This window comes from Rhinolophus ferrumequinum, chromosome 11 (assembly GCF_004115265.2).
Source record: "Rhinolophus ferrumequinum isolate MPI-CBG mRhiFer1 chromosome 11, mRhiFer1_v1.p, whole genome shotgun sequence".
In the NCBI taxonomy this organism is placed as follows: domain Eukaryota; kingdom Metazoa; phylum Chordata; class Mammalia; order Chiroptera; family Rhinolophidae; genus Rhinolophus; species Rhinolophus ferrumequinum.
This window is the reverse complement of record NC_046294.1, coordinates 25,919,078-25,943,701: the sequence shown is the minus strand read 5'-3', so window position 1 is coordinate 25,943,701 and position 24,624 is coordinate 25,919,078. Positions and strand designations below refer to the sequence as shown.

At 34.5% G+C, this 24,624-nt stretch overlaps 1 protein-coding gene across 1 annotated transcript in view; it reads right to left on the bottom strand.

Moving 5' to 3' along the window:
• Positions 1–24,624, bottom strand: part of DCDC1 (doublecortin domain containing 1) — a 382,228-nt gene that overhangs the window by 338,947 nt on the left and 18,657 nt on the right. The window contains exons 3-6 of the mRNA XM_033119858.1: positions 20,761–20,930; positions 9,827–10,096; positions 8,487–8,643; positions 7,841–8,003 (exon numbers count right to left, since the gene is read on the bottom strand). Coding sequence (XP_032975749.1) covers positions 7,841–8,003; positions 8,487–8,643; positions 9,827–10,096; positions 20,761–20,924 — 754 coding nt within the window. The 5' untranslated portion in view covers positions 20,925–20,930. The remainder of the gene's footprint in view (positions 1–7,840; positions 8,004–8,486; positions 8,644–9,826; positions 10,097–20,760; positions 20,931–24,624) is intronic.

The window sequence follows — 24,624 nt, the reverse complement described above, 5'->3', positions numbered from 1 at the left end:
CCACACCTAGTGGGTTCCAAAGCAATAAGGATCAGATCTATCCCAGTCTTCCTCTCAGGCACTTCTCTCTAGAAAGTCAGGAGTCCATCGGGTGAGGACCATATTCCAGCTGCTCGGGGACTGCCAAGTTCCCTGGACTATTCATACACTTACTCTCCTGCAGCACGTAGAGAATGTTATGCTCCAACCATAGTTTATATTTTATTTTGAAGACTCTAAATTCTATTTTATTTTCATCGTTTTGTTTATAATCAAATCATGAAAAACGATGAAGCACTTTCTAACCTGCTTCTGTTAGAAGGTCTATTATAATATCCTTACTTCAAACAAGATAAGGACTTACCTCAGTCTACTTCAAAAAAGCCAATACTTGTTCGTAAAATTAAATAAAGCTGGGTGATCCTTGCATTGTAATTTTCCACTTAACATGTACGAGGCCAAAAATAATAATAATGTAAATATATGGTGATGGAAGGAGAACTGACTCTGGGTGGTGAACACACAATGTGATACATAGATTACAGAAATGTACACCTGAAACCTATGTAACTTTACTAACCATTGTCATCCCAATAAACTTTAGTTAAAATAAAATTAGGACATTTATTAACATAAAAATAATAATAATAAATACTGCCTCCTTCTGTCACCAGAATAAATGCAGCAAACTTGCAAGGTGAAATCCGTGAGCTTATTAAATCTTCTTTTTAAATCTTCTTTTTAAAAATGCATTCTCTTGTAGTTGGGCAATAAATTGAAAACACATTAATGCTGACTGTCAAGTAGGTACAGCTAATGACATTAAATATAAACAAGCACATCATTTATGGACGCAAGATGAATTTATAAAATATAAATGCTCTGACAGTAAGAAAATATACTGCTATGTTCAATTATGTCATCTGCCCAAAATACAATTGCTTCTGTGTTTGGTAAATAGATTAAATCCAGGTCACATTCCTGCGTTCAACCGAATTTCTAGTCACTCCTTTTCTCTAAATACTTGTGTTCTTTGTTTCTGCATGTTCTTAAGTGTCATCATTTATTGCTATAGGCGTGATGGCTATATTTAACTAATAATGACAGTGGTTGTCATTAGATTTTAACTCAGTAACACTAGTCTGACATATCATTTGAAGTATGTCTTCAATTTAAATTTGATTAAAATTACAAACATCCCATCCATTGTGTCAATCAAAATGTTGTAACCCTTTCCCTGAACTTTTCTGTGAACTTTCTTGAAATAAGTTATGGCAGCTTAACGTTAAGGCTAGCCTTGGGTCATAAACATATTTTAAAATATGACTCTTGGAATAGAGCAGAGCAAGGCCATTTGGGGCTCCTTTTATAAAAGGATCCAATTTTGACTTACACCCCAGAAAAAGTTCTCAAGGCAAAAAGCACAATAATACTAAGAGTTCAAAGGCTATAATTCAGATGCTCATATCATGTTGTATACACAAGTGTTCAGTAGGCATTTTAATTTGGTTGTACATATTTCAAGATCTCGGACCTAGCAAACACCTTTGTTAGTAAAATCAGGTACTTGTGATGGCCTGTATGAAAAACTGGTGGCAATTCAATGTGGACACCTGTTATATATGGTAGGCTTTTACACACATCATCTTATTCACTCCTCATAATAATGCAATGAGGTATATACTATTAGGCTCAATTTATGGATGAGGAAACTGAGGCTTAGAGAGATTAAGTGACTTGCCAAAATTCACGCTGTAGTTTGCTTCCCTGGCAGTGATGAAGAAAGTAAAGACAAATGTTTGTGTTGTTGTTGTTTTCCTGAACCCAGACAGCTATTCTGGGAAGGTAGGAGTGAACATAAGATTCTAATTAATAGCCTTGGGATCTTAATAGAATTTGGAATCTTAGTTATGCTTATAAAATGCTATTCTCAATGTTTTCTTCAGATTAGGGATTTACAGACATTTAATATTCAAATAATTTATGTATTTTTTTTTAGAGAAACAAGATAACATCCAATAATCCTTTAGGATATTATTACCTCTATTTTACACGGAAGAACATTAAAGCGTAGACCAATCTATGCAAGGTCACGAAACAGAAACTAGATCTTGCAAGATCATCTGACTTCAAGTCTAGTGTTCTTTCCACTAAATAATAATGCATTTTTCATGTCTATCCTAACAGATGTCTGAAAACTTCAAAAACAAATGGTTTGAAAGGCAAAAACCTCTGAAACAGTTACTGTAGAATATATAAATGAATTCTCAGATAAAGTGACAAGCAAAGTAGGCAGATAGCTGCCTAAAAGATTTAAAGGTTACTTTAAAATTGCCTCCTTTTGTTTCAATGACACCACTTATTCTTATGATACTATCCTTTTTATTTCCTTTACAACACTTAACCACTGTCAATAAATAATTTATTTAGTTCTTTATACATGTATGTCTATTGCTCCTCCCATCTCACTAGGACCTAAGTTCCAGAAGACCTCTGTCTTATTCACACCATATCTTAAAGCTTGACCCAATGCCTGGCACATTGTAGGGACTCGATAAATATTTGTTGAGGGAATGACTGAAAGAACAAATGGTCTCTTTTTAACTATTGCTCTGAGAACCACACATTTTTTTCTTATCTGCCACACACTCTCTCAGCTCTATTCTGGGAGATAATCTCTCTGTCAATTCTTACCCACACAGCAAACAAGGTGAAAAAGATAATATTTATAACCTTTCTGAGTTAATATTCTAGTGAGAATTAAAATGTATCAGGTTTCTTTGCAGTTGTAACTGAAAGACCTTATCCAAAATCCTTAGGTTGGATGTGATTCCATAAATAGAAATTTTTGGATTTCAAAAAATTCATATAGTGCATATATCCTAATGGTGCATATACACAAATACTATGCTCAACAAGGTCTAGGGTAGCAGCCCATAATCAAACACTTGAATATGCCAAGAATTTAGATGTTTCTCAGTGATTTGATATTTTAACAATATGAAGAGATGCTGCCACCCATATATTTCTAAACTTTCCTGTTGGCTAGGACTTTTTTTTTTTTGCGAGGAGGGGAGGGAGTTGGTGGTCTATCTCTTGCAATTATCTTTAGATCCACATCTATTCATATAGTAATACACTTATTTACAGGTTTAAAACTTTTGAAATCAGGAATACGTAAAACGCATGCCTATAGTGTTAGTCTCACTTGTAGAAATAGGTAAAAGAAGCAGCAGCACATGCTGTCTCAAAAGAAAGTGGGGTTTTTTCCCTATAAATGTCATTTTCCTACTTTTGAAGGTATGCAGCTAAGTGGGAGATAAGATGGGCTGACAAATAATCTCGCCTAACACCTATACTATTCAAACAATATGATAACAGGGAATTTGGGAAAACGCTCTCTAACTCCTGCTGTAGCTGCCCGAATGCAGCAGTGGTCACCAGGCGAGCATCGGTATTCATTTTAACAGGGCTAAAGCAGCCATTGGTGTCAGCAGCACTGTAGCATTGTCTTAAGATCCAGCAGCAAGAAATGCAAGGTGTGATGTGATGTGGGTAGTGGGTCACTTCTTGAAACTTGTGCTTTTAACCCAGCCATTTAAAAATCAACACATTCAGAAGACATATAATAGAACAGAATATAGCACAAACCAGGTTCATTAAACTAATGCATTTTTTGAAAAACAAAATATGACAGAACATTTCATTACTCACTCAGATACGAGAAAAAGTGTTATGCTGCTATTTATAATGCGTCTTGTGTGTCGTGGAATTGAAATATTTCCAAATCATCAATAATTAAAACGATGAGAATCCATCATTTCACTGACATTTACTTCTACATGAAAAGATGGCCTATTTTAAATGTGCTCACACATATTCTTGTCAATCACAAGCTGTCACAGCAAATTACTTCATTTTGTAGAATCACATGGCAGGTAGCAGAAAACCTCTAGGTTTAAATTTAGATCTTAGGTGTAATATCAAGAACTCTTTTCATGGATTTTTTTTTTTTCTGTGACTACATCTTCACAATACAGTATACAAAAGACATAAAATCTTATTCATAATACTCAGTTACACCTGGTTAACAAAACTCAGGACTGAAATGAATCAGTCAATGTAAATGGTAACTCTGAAAACCAAAGAGAATAGGATATATAGGAAAGAATTGAAATATAAAACTAAAAAAAAATTTTAAACAATCAGAGCTCCATACAATGGAAATTTGACCTAATGAATTAGGTCCAAATAGTTTTTTTCCCTCATCTTCTTTAAAACATTTAAGCAACTGCAGGGTGTGAACCTATTCTTATGCTAGGTTTGCATTGCTCATAGTTCCTAGAAGTTGTAAAGGTGCTAAACTTTTATAAACCCCATGAATCTGATGAAAGAATTTTCACTGTGCCACCATTAATGCAGAAGATTCAGGAAACTGAATATAACCTAAGCTGCATGCCCCTAAATCTGAAAACTTTTAAGTGCTTTTTCAAATAACTCATTAACTACATCTCCACAATTCTAGCAGAATCATTAACAAATTTCAGAATCTCCAAATGCCAGAATTATGAGACCTAATAAGAGTTGATTTTCATCAACAGTTTTTATAAAAATATTTCTATTTTTCCCATAGACAATTAATCTTTCTGCTTAAGCATTCAACTTCAAAATGTAAGAATTATTCCAATATTGCATTTCAACAGGGAATGCTTCATTTCAGTCTTGACCTTGGCCTGACCTCTATATAAAAGCTTTGTGTTTCGAGGTATGTGATGAATAGCTCTCTGGCTTTCTATTAAATCCAGTGCCACTGGTTGTCAACAGTGATGTTCAAAGGGGTGGTAGTTAAAAAAATCAGAGATGTTCTGTACATATTTTTCTACCTTAGTAAATCTGGAACTAGTTCTAAGTAAGGCAATTTTCACTGTCTACGCTGCTTTTCCAAAGAACAAGAAAAAAATGAAGTACGGAAATATAATTGCCAAAATATACATAGACTTATTTGGACTTCCTGTGCCAGAGATAAAGTAAATTTTCCTTTGGAGGACCCATTTGATTTACACTGTTGAACAGTGTTCTCAGTTTTAAGGACTTATAACTTATTTACACAGTTTAAGGTCCTTAAAAATGAGGACTTGTATCCGTAGGCCAAGAACTACACATATAGTAGATACTTAATAAATACTGGCTTAAATTTAGATTAAATTGAATTTAAAATCAGAGATGAAAGAATAATGATAAAAAAGAAATTAGTCTATGAGCCTCTTTATTCATCTGTCTCTGATCTAGCCTTGTACCTGGTACATAGTAGGCTCTCAATGAATGTTTGCTCAATGAATGAAAATAGCATATTAAAGTAAGGACCACTTACTGACTCTAATGCCTGCTGGTTAATTGTATATAAAATATTCTTGCTCATTTAAAAAGATAAAAGAGTAATACCCAATTCTGCCAACTGTTTTACCCCTGTTTACCTTTAGCATGTTCAATTTTCCAACTTCTGAGAATGCCTCCTTACTCTAAATTTATCTACCACCTTGAAAACCATTCATAAATATTTTATTTTTATGGTACACTCATGACAACAAGTTGGCAAATTATTAATTTATCTGTAAGACACACGAAAGGTAATTTTAACTTGATTTGAAAAAGTGTGTATGACATATATATGAAATATGTATATATGTGTGACATACATACATATATATAAAATATCCCCATACCCCCTCAAATTATCTAAATCAAACTGTACATATTACACATATATACATATATACACACATATATACATACATATAATATTTATTTGCATTTATATTCTTAATGTTCTGAAAGAAACCAAATGTCAGTCTTTAGGCTTATCTATGAGCTTAACTTAGATGAGTGGTTTTTTTCCCCATTATACTTATCCTAAGTCTTTTTAATGGACATGTGATATGCTAGTCTGTGTCCAAGCTCACCTACAATTTCTTTTCTCAAAAGACAAGGCACATCTGCCACCTGCTCTACTCCGTGTCCCAGCAACAACTGTCGAGCAGCATAAAGATTGATTATCAGTCAAAAACCATTGCACAACACCAGATTTTGGTGGGTTAAGCTTGCTGATCCAGCAAGAGATGGTGTGAAATTTTCAGGAGTGTGTGCCAACATTTTGGTGCTAAAAGAACAGCAGTGCATGTCACAGTGAAACACAGCCAAAGATATGCAGACAAAGCAGAGAAGTTTTTTTGTTCTGGACTTGGCTTTAAAAAAGATAAAAGAGAAAACAAAAAGTAGGAGGAAATTAGTTTGTACATTTAAAAATCATCCACTAAGCTGAGTCATGTGTGTAACGTTGCTATTTCTGGCATACATGTCCAGGAAATTTTCGAAGAAGCTTAGCTATAAGTAATTTTTATTTATCTCTTCACAATACCATTATCATATGAAAGGCAAGTAGTCCTTATTAATAAAAATAATCAAGGATCTTAAGAAGGTCCTCATTCCTTAAATATCAAGCACTCATTCCTGAATATAAAAAAGACACAGAAACATTTCCCAAGATTCATGCTTATATATGCATACAAGCAGATGATTCAATGAATACAAAGTAAAAGTAGCCACATTTAAAGTTAAAGCAAAATTTGAAAAATATACAGGTCTACATTATCATATAGATAATTTTTACTGAGTATTGTAGCAACAAGTTTCTTTACAAGGACCAAATTATCTTCAACTTTCTATTGAATTAAAGAAATTATTTATTTCCTGATGATCAATCATTATCAAAGAGACAGAAATCACAGTATTATTTTATATAATAACATTAGTGGAGAAAGAATTTTCACCACCTCATCTGTAATGTATTCCAGAATTACTTTTCTTCTATTTATGCAATTACTGCCTAGACTTGCCTTTGGTTCACCAGCTTTATAGCAGTTTCAGGAAAAAAAACACAAAAAAAACTTCTAATAAGGTATAAAAAGTATAGGGGAGGATAGCAGTTAGATACAATGAATTTGTATGGCAAAGTTTGTGTCATTTAAATGTGATTACCATATATAGGACTTGATAACAGACTCTGGGTATGACACATATTTGAAAGAATATTCTTAGATAATGGTACTTTCATTTCTCTCTTGAAATGAATTCTTTACAACTAAAGAAAGAAAGAAAAATGTTTGGTTTTTATTTTAGGAAATTTCCACATTTCTGACATGTTGGAAACAATGCACTTTTTAAAAAAGACCTTACTTGCAAATATGTCTAAGATATATATTTATGTGTATATTTTATATATAATTTATATTATCTGTTATATTATGTATATATAAACATATATACATTTCAAGGTAAAAAAAGTCAAGCTGCAGCACTTACCTTATGGAAAATTTATTAGGAAAATTACATGTATATAAGAATTAGACGTTCATTACTGGCCACATTTTCATAATTATGTTAATGCTATCTGAAAAAAGGCCAGTAGTGTAAATGAATAAATGATACTGGAAACTTTGAACTATTTTCTGAGAGAGTAAGTCTAATAAATCATATCTGTTGGGTGTCACAGAAACTAAACAGTAAATTCAATAATCTCTGATTTAATTTATTGTATTTTCACCATTTAACCTCCTGCAGGCTCCCTAATGTCTATTCAGATCTATATTAAATTAAGCACCAATGCTAATGAAGGGCAATAAACGTGGCTGTCAGTGGATTTTTCTTTCATTAAGCACATTATCCTCTTACTGAGCTGTAAATGCGTAAACATTAGTTTTGTTAAACCATGCAAAAAAGACAGGATGAAAATCATTTTTTAATTGCACCCCTTAAGGAATTTACTACAAGTGGGGATAGGTCATTTTTTTTTCCCCTTTTTTACCTTTAATTTTTTTGAATGGATCTAAAAAGGGCTCTCCCATTGAAACATAAACGTCGGCTTCAAGGGGGATATCTTCAGGTTTGAGGGCTTCAGTGCCATCTGCCAAGAACACTCGTCGTGCGGCCATGTTCAGATTCAGCTTTTCCGTGCACTGCTCCAGCAACTAGAAAGAGAGCAAGAGGTAAGAGAAAGTGATTCACAACAAAGGAAGTAACACATTTCCACGAAACAAAAGGTACTAACAATCAAAGTAGAAAGTCACTGAGTCACTTACCAGAGTTAAGTAACTTGAGTAACTCCACCAATGGAGTTATTTTTCTAGCAATTGAAAAATATACAAATGAAAGGTAAAGCACAGCACTGAGAATATGTAAGGATTGCCTAATTTTAGTCCTAAATATTCTGTCAGTTTAATAACTCTATAAGATATAAAACCATGATATCTGTTTATTTAAATATACTACTTACATATTGATAAAAAACGAAAGGAATGAAATGCCTGTGAGATCTACGTATATGTAAGCAATATACAGATTCATACTACTAAAAAGAAAATTTTAACACAGTAATTGTCATCTTTCTCATCTCATATTATAAAGAGAGTAAAGAAGAAATAAAGCACTGAAAACTTTTGAACACTAGTTACCAAGGTGATGGTTGGTACAGTAACTTTGGCAAAGACTGTTCTAGATCCATTTTTGTAAGCTGTCACTTTAATCACTCGGGGTTGAAGTTTGTGTCTTTGAGACAATCGATGCCAATTCTGGGCTGACTGAAATTTTAAAGAAGAAAACGCTGCAACTCTGAAGGAAGAAAACACACAAAAATCGGTGCATTAATTAGTAATTAATTAGTAAAAACATTTAAAAAGATATTATCCTATATTTTTTACAGATATAAGCCCCGATGATTGTTCCTAAGTATTCTTCAAAAACACTTTTTATAGGATACTTAAATATTTAAAAATACTTAATACAGGATAAGTTTGCCAAAACTATTCATGTAAAACACCTATCTCTGAATAAATCATTTTAATCATTTTACTTATAAAACATTTCAACACTCATTTTTAAAATTATATTTATATATTAATTATGTTTTGATAGAAAGCAAATAAATGTAATATAGTCTTAACATCATGAAATAGCAAATAGTGGAGATTTTCCCTTAAATTTTCACGTTTATCCAAGTTCTTTGATTTTTAAAAAATATTTGAAATTAAAATAGATAATAACTAAATTTTTTATTCCAAGGTTAACTGTAATTGTTTGCATTTCAAATCGTTTGGAGGCAGTAAGAGAAGATTTCTAAGTTTTGTCTTCAGTCAAAATCAGTGCCAAGCCTTATTATAAATAACATGTCAAATTTTTACTTCAGCGTTTTCTAACTAACCTGGTTAATTTTTAATGCCAGAGGAGCAAAGTAAATATTTTAAAATAAAAACTTTCAGGTAATTAAAAACACAATATATACATCCACTCAAACATATCAAAATAAATAACAGGAGTATCAGTTTCTTGTCTTTTTTTTGTTTTGAACAGTGCATTCTATTCATAAACTCTTAGGTTAAAAATTTATGATAACAATCTTGATGTGAAAACACACAAAGTGGTTTTACAGTATGCTCATTTCAATTTAATTTTATTTCAAAATATTGGTTAAATATCAAAAGTATGCATTTCTATTTTTAAACCAATATCTGGGAAGCAAAGATATTTCATGGTCCAAGCCTAATTCTGCTTCAAACATCCTTTTCTGAGTTTCATATCATCCAGGTTGAAGTGTACTTCATGCCTTCTACAAGTATAATTAGCAATATTCTCCTCTGGTGTTTTCAAAGAAAAAAAAAAAAAACAGAAACAAAACCCTAGAGATAGAGATGTGTTACATTTTAATGTCTGAAATAGTCAATTGAATCATTATAAATTACTCAAAGGAAAAAGCTTCAACAGTCAGTTAAAAAGAACACAGAACAGCTTTGATTACCTCAGTTGACCCACTGGAGCACTGACAGGTCTGTTTCTCTTGGATGCTGATATAAAACAAGATTTGTTTCTACTGTTTGATTTGTAGCTATCTGGGTCTGATATTTCATCATGGCTGTGATCCGATGCTGTTTGATGTGTGGAGCAATCTTGAAGTCCTGACCCTTCTGATATTGCCGCTGAATGCAAAAGTCTGGTGGGGCCAAACTGAGGCTGCAAATAATCTTCAGTAGTTTTAATAAATGCTTTTGCCTGGGATGACTTAAACTCTCTGAAAGAACAGTGCATGGAAGAACACAGTGAATTGAAACGTAATCACTTATTAACAACTACCACATAACTAGATTTGTGCTATGTGCTAGACAAAACACTACACATGTAGCCATTATTTTGTTTAATCTTTACAATATTCCTTGGAAGTGGGTATTATTTTTATCCCCATTTTACAGATTTAAGAAATTGGGGCTCAGGGAGGCTAATGAACTTGCCCACATTCAAATAATCAGTAAGCTGACAGGGTGGGCAATTGAACCAAAGCCGGCCCTAAAATAAAACCTACATTCATAACCATTAAACTTAATTATTTATTTATAGAAGAAAGCTGTGTAATGCTTGAAATAATGTAAGTAAAATTTTTTAATTCTTATTTCATTTATTAAACACTACCACTCTGCCAAGTATTAGGAAATACTAAAGGTATAGAAATGTGGCTCCTACCCTTGAGACACTTGCAAACTAACCCCAAATAAAGAGAGAATATATGTTGAATAAACTGCTTAGAACTACGAGTGTGCATTAACTTTAAAGGAAAAAAAAGAATTCCTTGATGGCAAATGTATGTAGGCTGGAATAAACTTGGTAAAGTCTTCACAGGAGACCTGAGATTAGGGTGACTAACCTCCTGGTTTGCTCAGGACTGTCTTGGCTTTGGCACTGAAACTCAACACCCTGAGGGTTTCAGATGATATAACTTATTACCAGGATGCATAGAAAGCTAAGAAAGAAAGTAAAACCACTCCAGGAGGGCACAAAGAGAATTAGAAGACCATTCATTGCTGTCCAAGATAGACTGGTGACTTAAGAAAAACTCTAGTAGACTGACACAGTTTTGGTCTCTGCAATCCCATCTCTCCTGTATCTATCTGCTCTCTCTTCCTGTATCATTATTTCCTATCCTACCTCTGTCCTCCTCCTCACTCCTCATGGCTTCGACTAACTTTCTGTATGTGTCTCCCCATTTCTATATCACATTACTTTCTACAGACTCTCTCTGCATGACTCATACTTAATGCCCCTACGAGTTTAATTTCATCACTACCCAGTATAGGGGACTTCTGTTGGGTAGAACGCTCAAGCTAGGTGACCTCATAAGCCACTGGCAAGACTGTGGTTGGGAACGTATCCATCATTGGCCCCCAAAAAATCTATGAATAGGACAGCAGGATAATAAGGTGCAGAGGCGTTAGAGTAAGGTGGGCTCTTGGCTCTTGGATGCCTCTCAAAGAAGGAAAACACAATTAGCAGGAGCTTGCATGGCCTATCTAGTACACTGAGATAAACAGAGACACTATATATTGATTGCCTGAAAAAGTACTCACTAAAATACATCACACAATTTAAATTCCTACCGAATGTTTTTAAATTTAACAAATACTCAAAGGCTATTCTGATTCTTTTGATTATTTCAATATTAGTCATTCACTTCTAATTATAAACAAAAGAATATAATACTGCAATCGTAAGCCCAGTCTTTGAACCATTGGGCCCAACAATTTGCTTTCAGTGCTGGCCCAAAGGGATGTGGATTACAAGGTAGGACTGTCTTTTTTAGTGCCAATCTTCAAGGTGAGCAAATAACTGCCTGCATGATAATTTCATTATTACAATACAGGACTTCATTTGCCCATCAAAATCCTCCCCGTTTATTTTCTGAGTCCCTAAGATGGTGCATTATCAATTCCTAACTGTCCCCCAAGTCCCCATGAAAATGTTGGTGGGAGTCACAGCTATTTCCTCTCACGACTTCGCTGCTGCCACCGCCCATCATAAAAACAGTGAGGTCCATGTGAAGGTGCTTCCACAGATCCCAGAGCTTGGGAAGCCGTAAGAGTTCAGCGCAGGGGTGGGAGAAGAGACACCTACCTCTCCAACCCTACCCTCTACTAAGTCACCTGGACGCTGAAGCAGCTCAAGTTGTAGGCAGAGTCCCAAAGAGTCTGTGAATTCCAAACCAACTCTTTTAGGAAACGGTCCTTTATCCTAAAAATAACCTTCCTTTGTCCTCACTATTGAGGCTTTCTGTGACATTCTGGAACCTGGGCTAATTTTATAACACAGATTTTATTTTTAATATTTTATGTCAGTCTTATTATCTTGTCCTGAAAGTCTATGCTATGTCTCTATGGTAAAGCCTTCATTATATCTGTACATATTTCATATACACACTTTTAGTATTTCCTTCTTCAGTACGATTTCTATGCTACCCTCATATTTAGGAATGTACTTCCTTCCTGTGCACTGACATCTGCCCGGGTAGATTTGATAGCAGGAACCACTATATCTCAATCATTATTCCCCACCATCTAAAATGCTAGACCTCAATTTCTTTCAAATACCCACTTCATCATTGTATTAGTTCTTCTTTTACCACTAATATAAGAGCATTTTTTTTCCAGCCTGAAATCCACTATATTAGGTTGACACGAAAACATCAATCACATTACTTCAGAAATACACCTTCTTAAAAAATATCTATCGACCTATCTATCAATCTATCAATAAATCAATCATGTATTTATCTATCGATATTAGTTTTCTATTGCTGTGCCACAAATTACCATAAACTTAGTGGCTTAAAACAGCACTATTTATTATTGCACAGTTTCATGTACCAGGAATCTGGGCAATGCTTAGCTGGACCTTCTGCTCAGGATTTCAAAATGCTGAAATGAAGGTGCCAACTGGGGCCGCAGTCTCCACTGATGCTCAGGGTCTTCTTCCAAGTTCATTCAGGTTTTGCCAGAATTTAGTTTCTTATAGCTACAGAACTCATAATGACTATCATCTTTGAAGCTAGCAGGAACTCACCTCTCTGAATTTTCTGTCTCTGACCTCTAAACTCTCATTTAAGAGTTGATCTGATTAGGTTAGGCCCATCAAGGATAATTGCCCATTTGATCAACTGAAAAATAAATGTACCTTAACTAAATCTGCAAAAGTCTCCTTTGCCATATAATGTAACTTAATCACAGGAGTGACATTCTATCATATTCACAATCCCACCCACACTCAACAGGAGGGAATTACCAGGCATATATACCAGGGGGTGGGAATTTTGGGAACCATATTAAATTTCTGCACACTATCCTAGCTATACAATTACCCAGGTTTTATTATCCACTTTTTATATCAAATTTAGATGCAAATATATTATTTTCTGGAAAATTCTAATGTAATTACTTAAGTACGCATAATTGTCATTGTCTAAGGAATTGTCCAATGTAATTTTCATCATTCAATACTGAGAATATTTAAGAGAATTTGCCACAGATTCTGATGGGAGAATCCAAAGTGGAACTAAAAAAAAAATGCTTTGAGATTATAATGCATTATTATTAGAATAAACTCCTTCCTAAAGTGGACATTTTAAAGAATGGTGGGGGGAAGCATTCACTTGGATGTGAATGTTCTGGTATGTTTCTTTTAAAAAACATAAGCTACTTTACTGCTCAGTGAGTTTATTGTAAGTTATTGAAAAAAGATTATTTCTTTTAGCAATTTGAATATTTTATTAGAAATTAGATCATAAAAAAGATAAAACAAATGTGGTTATGGGTTATATGTATATAAACTATATAAATATTTAAGGATTTTATGTGTGCTTAGAGGAAGATGAATTAAAACATGTCAAAATTTAACCTTAAAGCATAATGGACAAAGACTATCAGTTAATTAAAAATTATCAAACTTTAGGTAAATAAATCTTTTAAACAACTTCTACATGTTGCAATGGATATGATAAATCACAGAATTACACAGGCACATGAAGAGATTAACTAAGCATTTATCCTTTTCTCAAACGATACTATACACCTCATCTTACTGGCTTTCTACTATAATCAAACAGGTTATCAGGGACAGAGCTTATACAGTGTGGGATTTACAAGCCCTATGATATCCCTAGCTCTAGTATTTAATTATGCTTTACTCTCTGTGATTTTTCATTACATCTAATTTACAATTTTTGCTTCACAAGGCAACAACCAAGTCAAGATGTAAGGTTTACAAGTATAAGAAAATATGCTCAGGGAGAAGTATAGAAAAAGCAGATAAATAGACCACGATGAGATTTAAGAGTATGACTCGAGTTTTGACAAAAGCAATTTTTCTTCTAATTGCCTTTGCTTTGATGGCATTAGTGAATTTTAGTGGCTTTTTATAGCATTTGAGGAAAATGCCTAATAAATTCATGCTTGTCGATCTAATAATAATCAATAACCAGGTGATGTCGCTCATCGCCCCTGTAACATCCCTCAGCTGCAACTGCACCACCTTGCTTCCGGAGTTCTAACCTGTGTGACTCTTTGCGAATGGTGTTTACTCAACTAATCTATAGCCATCATTGTACATCTTTCAATAAATATTTAATAAATGTTAACTTGAACTCAATGCTTAAATTTTCTAGAACCCTCTTTCATAACAATAATTGTCTAGTGGAAGAGAAAATGTTAAACAAATAGTCCCACTATAAATTTACCATTACTGACTATGATTAGTGCTGTGAAGAAAAAGTCCTGGCTACTAAGGGTGACATTCAGGAGTCAGGGGTATAGAGAAGGTTGGAACAAAACTGTACAAGCTGCTAAGACACGTGAGAGGAGTTAACCCCACCAGATTCTAGTCAATCCTATTCCCAATCATTCCTTCAGGTCCTGTGTCTGAACTAATACACTGTTTTGTATGTTGATATGTTTGCTTTGTGATTTGTTATGTGATTTCAGATGATTTTGTATCCCGTTCTGCAAAGGTAAGACCCTTGTTTTACATATTTTACACTTCCACCGGAAATCAACCAGTGATTGATATAGGAATATTCTTTTATAATTACAACATCGTGCAAAAGTGTCACAAAAATGCCACTGACAAGAAACAAATGTAATTTAAGAAACATAATATTGCTCAAGCCTAGAGTTATATTGGGTAATACTAATTATATCTAATAGTCATTCCTCCGATTTTTGGCATCTTAGATAAAAAGAGTCAGTTATATGTGTGTGTGTGTGTGTGTGTGTGTGTGTGTGTGTTTTATTTTATTTTATTGGGGAACAGTGTGTTTCTCCAGGGCCCATCAGCTCCAAGTCATTGTCCTTCAGTCTAGTTGTGGAGGGCGCAGCTCAGCTCCAAGTCCAGTTGCTGTTTTCAATCTTGAGTTGCAGGGGGCGCAGCCCACCATCCCATGCGGGAATTGAGCCGGCAACCTTGTTGTTGAGAGTTCACGCTCTAACCAACTGAGCCATCCTGCGGCCCCTCAGGAAGCTCAGCAGCAGCTCATTGTCTTCAATCTAGTTGCAAAGGGCGCAGGATTCCCACTGGCCCAAGTGGGAATCGAACCGGCAACCCTATAATTCAGAGCTCCCCCTCTAACCAACTGATCCACCTGGCCGCCTCAAAGAGCCAGTTATGTTTGAGGATTCATCTTCTTTATATGCCTATGGAAGGTATCCCCTGATCAGCTCCAGTGGGTGACTCCTCAGTGGCCTAACACCAATGATGGTAATTCCACTTCCCTTGCCCCTTGCAGGTTAATTAAGGAATCAGCTTGTGATCCAATTTTGGCCAGTGGGACATGAGGGAGAAGTCTTCTGGGGAAAGGTGTTTTTTTTTTTCCATAATGAAAAAGAGATGTAAGTGATCAAACATCCATCTTCTTTATCAGACATTGTTGAGTGAGTATGTGACGAGCCATTTTGTGGGCAGGAAGTGTCAAACCCTAGGATCTAGCCAATATTACAAGGATGGCAGTGGGAAAGGTACGAAGCCACACTCTTTGATAACACTGCTGAACCACTGACTTTAACCCTAGAATCGCCCTGCTTCTGAAGACCTTGTTGTGTTAGTTCCTCAGTTTTAAAGTCACTTTCAGTTGCGTTTTCTGTTACTTTCTAATAGTAGTCAAACTTATACAATGAGCTTTCTAATCATGTTTGCTTTACTAGTAGTTTTATTTGAAATCTTTACAAATTTTGAGTAATTTCATAATGGGCTAAAATATAAATGAATATGGTATCTTCTAAAAATTCTACCTTAATAAATAGCATTTCAACAGAAATATCAGCATAAGCATAAAATGACACAGAATTCATTACTTCCCACCTTTTTGAAACACTAAACATTTTTGGTGAGTTTAGATTTCTATGACAGAATTCTGCAGGTAGCTAATAATTCTATTCATAAGTAGGAAGTGTGGCTACTTTGACACATCATGGCTCAATAACAAACATGCAGGTCTAAGTTATCACACAATTTGGATGTGAATTCAACAGCAGGATAATGACAGTTGCCAAGGATTTGTACTTGCTGTCACTTCATACCACTGTTGCCTGTCAAAATGTCTCTTTTTTTTTATACAAAAGCCATAGAATTTTTATGGATAGCAATTACTTACAATATACAATGAAGTACATCAAATCTAACAACCATTCTTTAGCCCGTCATTATTTGGTAGTCTCTTTGTTAAATGTAGTGAACCATTTTCATCTAAATTATTTATTTATACTATATATTTGACAAGCATATATTTCTTGCTTTATATTCTTATGGCATTTAAGCCTTCCTGAAAAGTTATGGGTTTTTTTTTAATATTGTCATTTGTAAAACTTATCTTTATCCTATTACCATTCTAATGGTAATTAAACTCTCTAATTGGAATAAATACAAATAAGAAAATGTAAACATAAAGGAAAATGACTCAAAGTACATTCAATAATAAATCACCAGCTTAAAATACTGGAATGCAACCAATAAAAGAAATAAGCCCACTTCTGCTCGGTGAATGTAAGCTTGCATAAAATCTCTGGAGTACACAAAGCACAAAGTGTTCATGAAACTTCCCCAACTTGAGGGAACAAATAATCTCTAAAGATATAAATAACTTTCTATAATTGTTATATTAAATATCATTTAAACATCATAGAAGGTCAATAATAAAAGTGATAATAATAAAAGTGAACAATTCCTTCATATTTTATTTTCAACACCAGAAGAAACTATAATTCTAGTTTGGTCTAGAACTCTTGGTAAGGGCATCTCAATTGCAGAGCAATTTTCAGTTATTTCATACCATATAGTATGTCAAATTTTTACTTACAACTCAGTAACTGAATAACAACCAATGTATTATGGTCAAACTATATATGAGTATATACTCTACAGGAGATATTGAATGTTTGTAAAATTGAACTTATTTGCTTTTGTAGGAGGAAATTATAAACAAAAAGAACAATTTCTAAAATTTGTATAGTATTAGGGTGTAAGTCATCCCACCCAAAGGAAGAAAAGAATACTTCTGCTTGTGCCCAAGTAAAAAGGAATAAAAATAAGGTACATCTTAAACCTAAAATTGGGGGAAGGTATAGATATTACATATGAATTTTCCAGAGGAAATTTAAATTTTCAAAAAGAAATTACTAGTCTTTAACATTTTTAAAGGAAAATATATATTAATGTTTAGACCTGTAGAGATTTTTTTTTTAAAGCTTGAAGAAAAAATTTGAAAAAAACTGTGAACTAGGGGAAGTGCAATTTGTTGGGTACCAGAGGCTGAGAACAATGGAGGTGTCGCATTGCTTCATTCACTACTGCTGTCTCCCCCTCACTCCCTTCTGCCACCTAGTCCATGATGGGAACTGACAGTTCATCTTTGGAATGATGAAATTACTAAATTTAAATTGTTCCTAGAAAAGGCAAATTCACCCAATGTTTACATTTCAAAGACTCATTGCAATTAAAAATATCCAAGATAATAAGATGACATAAAAAGTGAGTAAATTAATCGCAATTAGTCTCCTTGAAAGCAAGATCTGTCTATGAAAAAGCAACACAAATAATCTGTAACATAAAATCTTTGGTAATTCACTCTTAAAAGTAATTGAAGTCTTAATTTAGTGTATTAAAAAATAATTTGCCCCCTTAGGGAATTAAGAATTGGTAATACACTTAGTTATGAGCCGGATAAAAAAAATACTATACCTTTGTATTCTAAAAACCCTGAAATTACATCCTTAGATCATCAGCTAAAAATCATTAAAACAAAATATTGCACATCTGAGAGATATTAATTGTTTACAACATTCTCTTAATTTTAAAATGTAATTTTAATTTGGAAATCTTCCACTTAACATTCAGAGATACCTTCTATAAATATGGCAGAACAGCCCCTAGGTACTGTTACTAAGAATAACTGATTCTTCCCTCTATGTCTCAAAGGCTGATTCCCTGTTCCAGGTCACCTGGGATACATCAGACTACAGCTGGGTAGGAAAAGTTTTCCATTGTGCTGCTTTCCTGGAAGTTGCCACAGGAATGGGGCTAGACTTTGCAGTCATTTGACCTCCTGGTGGTAAGTCATAACATGGGAGAATGAGACCTTTGGCACAATGTGTTGAACTCATTTACACTGTTGGTGATTAGTTTTCTTGTTAGAAGGATTCTGGCACAGCAGTTTTCACTCTATTACAAACAAATGTAGCATAAAGTGATAGAGGAAAATATTGAAAGAATACAAGAAAGAGAGAAAAGAAGAGTGGATGCTGTAAATAGAATAAAGAGTAAATTAATAGCATTAGATAATAATACCATGTTTCCCTGAAAATAAGAGCTAGCCAGACAATCGGCTTTAATGCGTTTTTGGAGCAAAAATTAAAATAAGACCGGATATTATATTATATTATATTATACCTGGTCTTATAGTAAAATAAAACTGGTCTTATATTAATTTTTGCTTCAAAAGACGCATTAGAGCTGACTGTCCAGCTAGGTCTTATTTTCGGGGAAACACGGTAACATGAGAATAAAGTGACTGATTACTGTACAGTTGTAATGAATGGATTTAATATAGGTGGGCATATTTTATTAAATGCACAATGTGTTATTTAGTGAAGAAAAGCACAATCTGTGATATAAGTAAAGAAATACAAATTGACTACATTTTAATAATTATTTCTCATAAAAAGAGCACAAAGATGGTAGAAGAAAGGTGCCAAGGAAAACAAGAATGAGACAAGAGAAGTTTTAACCTCAATCAGGGTGAAAATGTCTTTACTCATAGAGAAAATTGCCTCTCTCTCATAATCATATTAATACCAACGGATCTTTGATTATCATTAGCCTTCATGAACTTGACCCTTTTCAAGTTGAAACTCATTTTATTTCTCATGAAAATAAAAGACCTCTGGGCATTGTCTTTGACTTTCCATTAGATTGCCAAGAGGAGGGTTACTTAATTTTCTAGGTACATCATAATCAAAGTTGATGGTAATAGGCAATAGTCACAGAAAAGACATTATGATTCAGACAAAGAAATAGAAGCATACAGAAACAAACTCAAAAACAGACAATAGGAAGGTCTCACAAGAAAGAAAAAAATTTTTTTAAATGACAAAAGTAGTTAAAGAGATTCAGAATCAAAGAAAGAAAATGAGAAAAAAAGCAGAAACAAACCTGAGTAAGTGAAATTACAGTTAGCTTTAACAGAAAAAAAAAAATCTAAAATTGCACAAAAGATAGTTGGAACAAAAGTGAATGTAGTACTATTTTGAAAAGGAAAACTGGTAAAAATAAATTCTGAAGGCAATAAAAAATGTGCAAATACACATGATATTAGCATTGGCATTTGTATCAGGAAATTCTTAAAAATCTTATTTAGAATTTTTTCCCATTGTCTTATTGGGAAAAACACTATCAAGAGTAATATATGTCTCTACAATATAACTACAGGATAATGGTTTTCTAAAAAATTATCTAGCTATATAGCTAGTACACTGTGTAAATGATCTTACACACTGCAAATACAGTACGCACTCATAACTCAGAGGAATAAGGCAAAACAAAGATTAGCTGAAAGTCTGGATTTCACTTTTATCTAAGCTTAGTGACACATACAAAAACAATCCAACCGTTCTAAGATATAAATATGACCTAGCATTTCTACAAGGAGATTAACATAATCTCCAATTTACAAATACAATCTTTAATGCTCTTATAGTCTACATTTTCTATTTAACATAAAGACAATGGGATCACAATTAGCCAGCCAATAGTTTATCAATACCTGACAGATACTTTTTCATTCTTTCATTTTAAAATAGAGAAGAAAAAAAAAAACACTTCTATCTCCTCTGCTTTATATTTCTGAAAATTGTGGTAAAATATAATAGTGAAGGGTTCTGGTTACGGAGTTAGTCCATTTGGATTCAAACCATACCTTCTCTACTTACCAACTGTGAGGTCTTGGTTAAGTTAATTAACTTTCCCAAGGTCTTTTTTTCCTCATAGGTGAAATGGAGATGTTTAAAATACTATCTACCTTATATTCCTCCCAGGCTTGTTTTGAGAACTAAATAAATACACTGAAGGTTAACTGGCACATAGTACCTCTTATCTGCTCTGCCATTACTGTTATTATCATTATGCTACCTTTCCAAGTCAAGCTCCAGGGATAATTTTCGTTCATTGCCTCACCTATCTTTTTACTTCCCATAAAACAGGAAACATCGAAGGACTCTAACTCAGACAACCACCTTCATAGCCCATCACATCTCCGAGTTATTACTGACATCATAATCTCCACCAAATCTTGAGCGTTTACATGGATAACTTGCGAGAAGCACTTTTATCCCCTTCAGAATTCAGTTGAAGCTGCTGACATAATATTCTTACCTTGGTACATCATTTGACACATGTTTGTAAGTCGGGTGAACAGTATCCCCACTGTAGGTGCCTTCAGAGTTGCTCTGCTGTGATACCTCCGTGGCTTTACTCCAGGGTGATAAAGGAGACTGAGAAAGTGCTGCTCTGTGATCTTCTGTCTCTCTTTTTGCCATTTTCAGCTAAAAATGAGGACAAATGTTATTTAATTTGAAATGTGAAATCCTCCTGGGTTATAAAGTGAGGCTGGGCAGCAGTTGCTAAATGTGAAATCTCATTAGAAATGAACAGAGATGAGAGTCTGAATGAAGCTGAATGAAGACACAATCATACATCTGTTTTTGGTATAATCCTATTTAAGAAAGGAAAAAAATGATAATTTGTTGCAAACCATTTTAATTTTTGTAGTTTGATAGAAAGCTGCTTATTATACAAAACTTAACATGAGGACTATGTTATTGGAAAGTGTAGCATAATGCTTTTTTTTGGGGGGGGGGGGTCTTCTCTTCATCCTTTCCTTTTTGGACCCTCCCTTCCTCCTGATTCTGCTGGGACTGTAAATTATGTGGCCTTGCTTTCCAGGCAGGGACATGAGTGTGTCTGAGACTAGTCAAAGTGCCTTCCCCAGACACAGCAATTGCTAAATCAGAGTTCCAATGAAGAAACCAAAGAAGTGCTCTATTCTACTAGCTTTAAGAACAATGTAAACCTCCACCATTGAGAATAAAGCCAAAACAGATGAAAGCAAAAGTGAGAGATGGAGAGAGATTAAGAAGTGAGAGAGATTCCTGATAACAACATCTGAGTCCCTAAAACCAGCTATTAAAAACAACCAGCATCTCTTGAGTTTCCTGGGTATATGAGCCAACAGACTTTTTGTCTTCCTTAAGCTAGTTTGAGTTGGGATTCTCTTATTTGCAACCTAGAAATCTTGAGTAATGCCACACACAACCCAAATTTTCTTAAGACCAAAACAATATGCCCATAATAAATAATATCAAAGAATGTTATAGGGTTCTTTCTAGGGTATAGTCACCCACTCACAATGTTGACAAAAATAGCTACAAGGTCTCATCTCTGATGTATCCTACCATGCATGATAAGGAGGGTAACATGACATACCACTACTAAGGGAAGGATATAACTTGCAAGGTTAAAAAAAAAAATACCACTTTTAACCTTTTTACTGCTATTCTAAAATAAAAGCATTCATTCACTCATGCACAGATTATTTATTGAGCACCTACAAGGCACTTGGCATTGCTCTAGACACTTAGAATTTCTCAGTGAATAAAGCAGAAAAAATATTGTGCCCTTTTGAAACTTACATCCTAGTAGGGGCAGATGATAAACATTAAACATAAGAAACAAGCAAATTGTTGAAGATATTAGGAGATAAATGCTATGGAAAAAAATGATCAGGAAGGTAGATTGGGAGTATGGAGGTGGAGGGAATTGCAATTTTAAATAGGTTTGTCAGTACAAGTCTCACTGAGGTGGCAATATCTGGACAAATGTTTAAAAGAGGCAAGGGAGTTAGCCATACAATATCCAAGAGTAAGCAGAATGAGAAGGCCCTGCAGGTGTGAGGAAGGAACAACGAGAGTAGATGAATAGATGAACAGGAGGGAAGGAATGTAGTAGGCATGCAGATAGAAGGGTAATGGAGCGGGCAGAGATAACATTGGCCTTATAGGATACTGTTAGCTCTTTATTTGGAGAGCCCATGGAGTGTTCGGAGCAGGGAAATAACATTTTTTTTAAAAGGTAATTTTGCCTGCTTTGTTAAGAATGCATCAAATGTATCAAAATGACTGCATTTCAATGTCCTGATTTGTCCATATATTAATATCTTTTAATACTTTTATAAACTCTTTGTGTCAGAGACTGCCAACTATCTGCCAATATCCATTCCTTCCTTTTTCTGATACTGGAATCCCTGATTTTTGACTGAGGCATACGGCTGCCCAAAATAACGACTATTTTCCAGTCTTCCTTGCAGCTAGGTAGGGCTCAGTGAACAAATCTGGCCAATGAGATAATAGTGGAAATGATCCATGCAAATGAGTTTGCCCTTCTTTTTCCTCCTTTCTGTGACCTGTAATGAAAACATGAAGGCTGGCACCGCATTGGTCATCTTCAACTTTAATATGACACTAGGAATGAAAGCCATGCACCAAGGACGACAGAAGGAGCCTGAATCTCTGACAATACAGAGTGCCATATGAACCCTGGACTACCTACCTTCAGACTTTTACATGAAAAATAAACTTGTAGCTTGTTCAAAAAAATGTTAATTTGGGTCTTTGCTGTTTGCAGTTGAACCCTATCCTACAACTCCTGATATCTCTTGAACTCAGTTGCTTTCAAAAACCTCCAATACATGGTATTGGCTTAGAGCAAGGAAATGAGAACAGTGTGATGGCTTGGAATTTAATTTAACTGAGAATCCAGTAATTTGGGGCTTTGGGCCTTTTAGACTCACCAAGTTTCTACAATCCATGAGCTGATTCCTTTAAGTAAATCAATTAATCTCTCCTTCTCCCCTCAGTTCCCCTCCCCTCCCCCATTCACATAGGTTTTGTTTCTCTGTAGAGCTCTAATATCCCTCTTTCAAAGCCCATGTCAGCTTGCAAGACTGAGCTAAGAACTGGAGCCAGAAAGATTTTCCTTAAGCACAGACCAGTAGAGCCAGTCAGATGACGAATGCAAGGGAATCATCAGTGGTGATGTGGGCTGCCAAGAAGCTATGGCAAACACAGCAACAGCAACAGCACCAAGAGCACCAACCAACAGACAAATGGACCACTGCCAGGGCTCTTCCTCATTTGGGAGAGGGCATCGAGAGGATTTCCCTTTTGAACTATGATTAACTCCTACGGTTCTTACATAATCTGCAAGACACAGAAAGCTCAAAAAGTATGATGCTAATTAAACATAGGAATAAAATAACTGTAACATAACATACAAGTATTATGGAGGAATACATGCCTATAATACATAAGGGTCATGTCACTCTATACTGTCTTCTAGCTATGTGACCTTGGGTATTATAACCTTTCTGAGCTGTAGTCCTTTCATTTGCAAAACCGGGTTATCCATGTGGTTATGAGAATTAAATAAAATGGTGAATGTGAAAGCATTTGGCACAGTGCTTGGCACATGGTAGGCATCCAATAACTGTTAGATGAATCTGAATCACAATAAGAAAAGATGTTTCTCTCTGCATAGTTTAATAAGAGACGGTAATTTTCTCTGTCTGACACTCCTCTGGTATTCCAACTGGAGACCAAAGCGCTGTTGGCCTTCACACTCTCCCTTCCCCTTTCAGCTTCTCACAACAGGAGAGCTGAGGTTCTCTTCTCAGGCTTCCTAACAACTACTGCCTGTTCAGTTCTTCCACAGGTCAAGTCCTTCCTAATTGGGGAATACTTATAAGTGAAAAATCCAGCTGTGTAGAGCAAGGCAAAATTGTATGATTACAGAGTAAATCGCCTTGCAGAACAAAGTCCCTTGATTGTCTTCAGGTGTTTATTATATAATCCAATTATTTAAAAATAAAACTTGCACTGAACTATTCAAAAATATCTTGATAGATAGCAATAGTTTTACTTTTTACTTATGCATGATTACAATTCTAATTTTCATAAAAGGAGGTAATCATTTTAGTGATGGGTATAGTTTTATATTTTTTTTCCCATGTAAAATAGTTTCAGGATACTTTTAGGTGAAAGGAGCTATGTACGTGTGAAATCATTACCATTATTAAATGCAATATTTCTTCTGTAATGTTACTATAAAAACAGTGTCATCCTCACTAAAAGTAGAACATATTAACAGGTTAAGAAGAATATGCAGAATACAATAGGTTTTCAG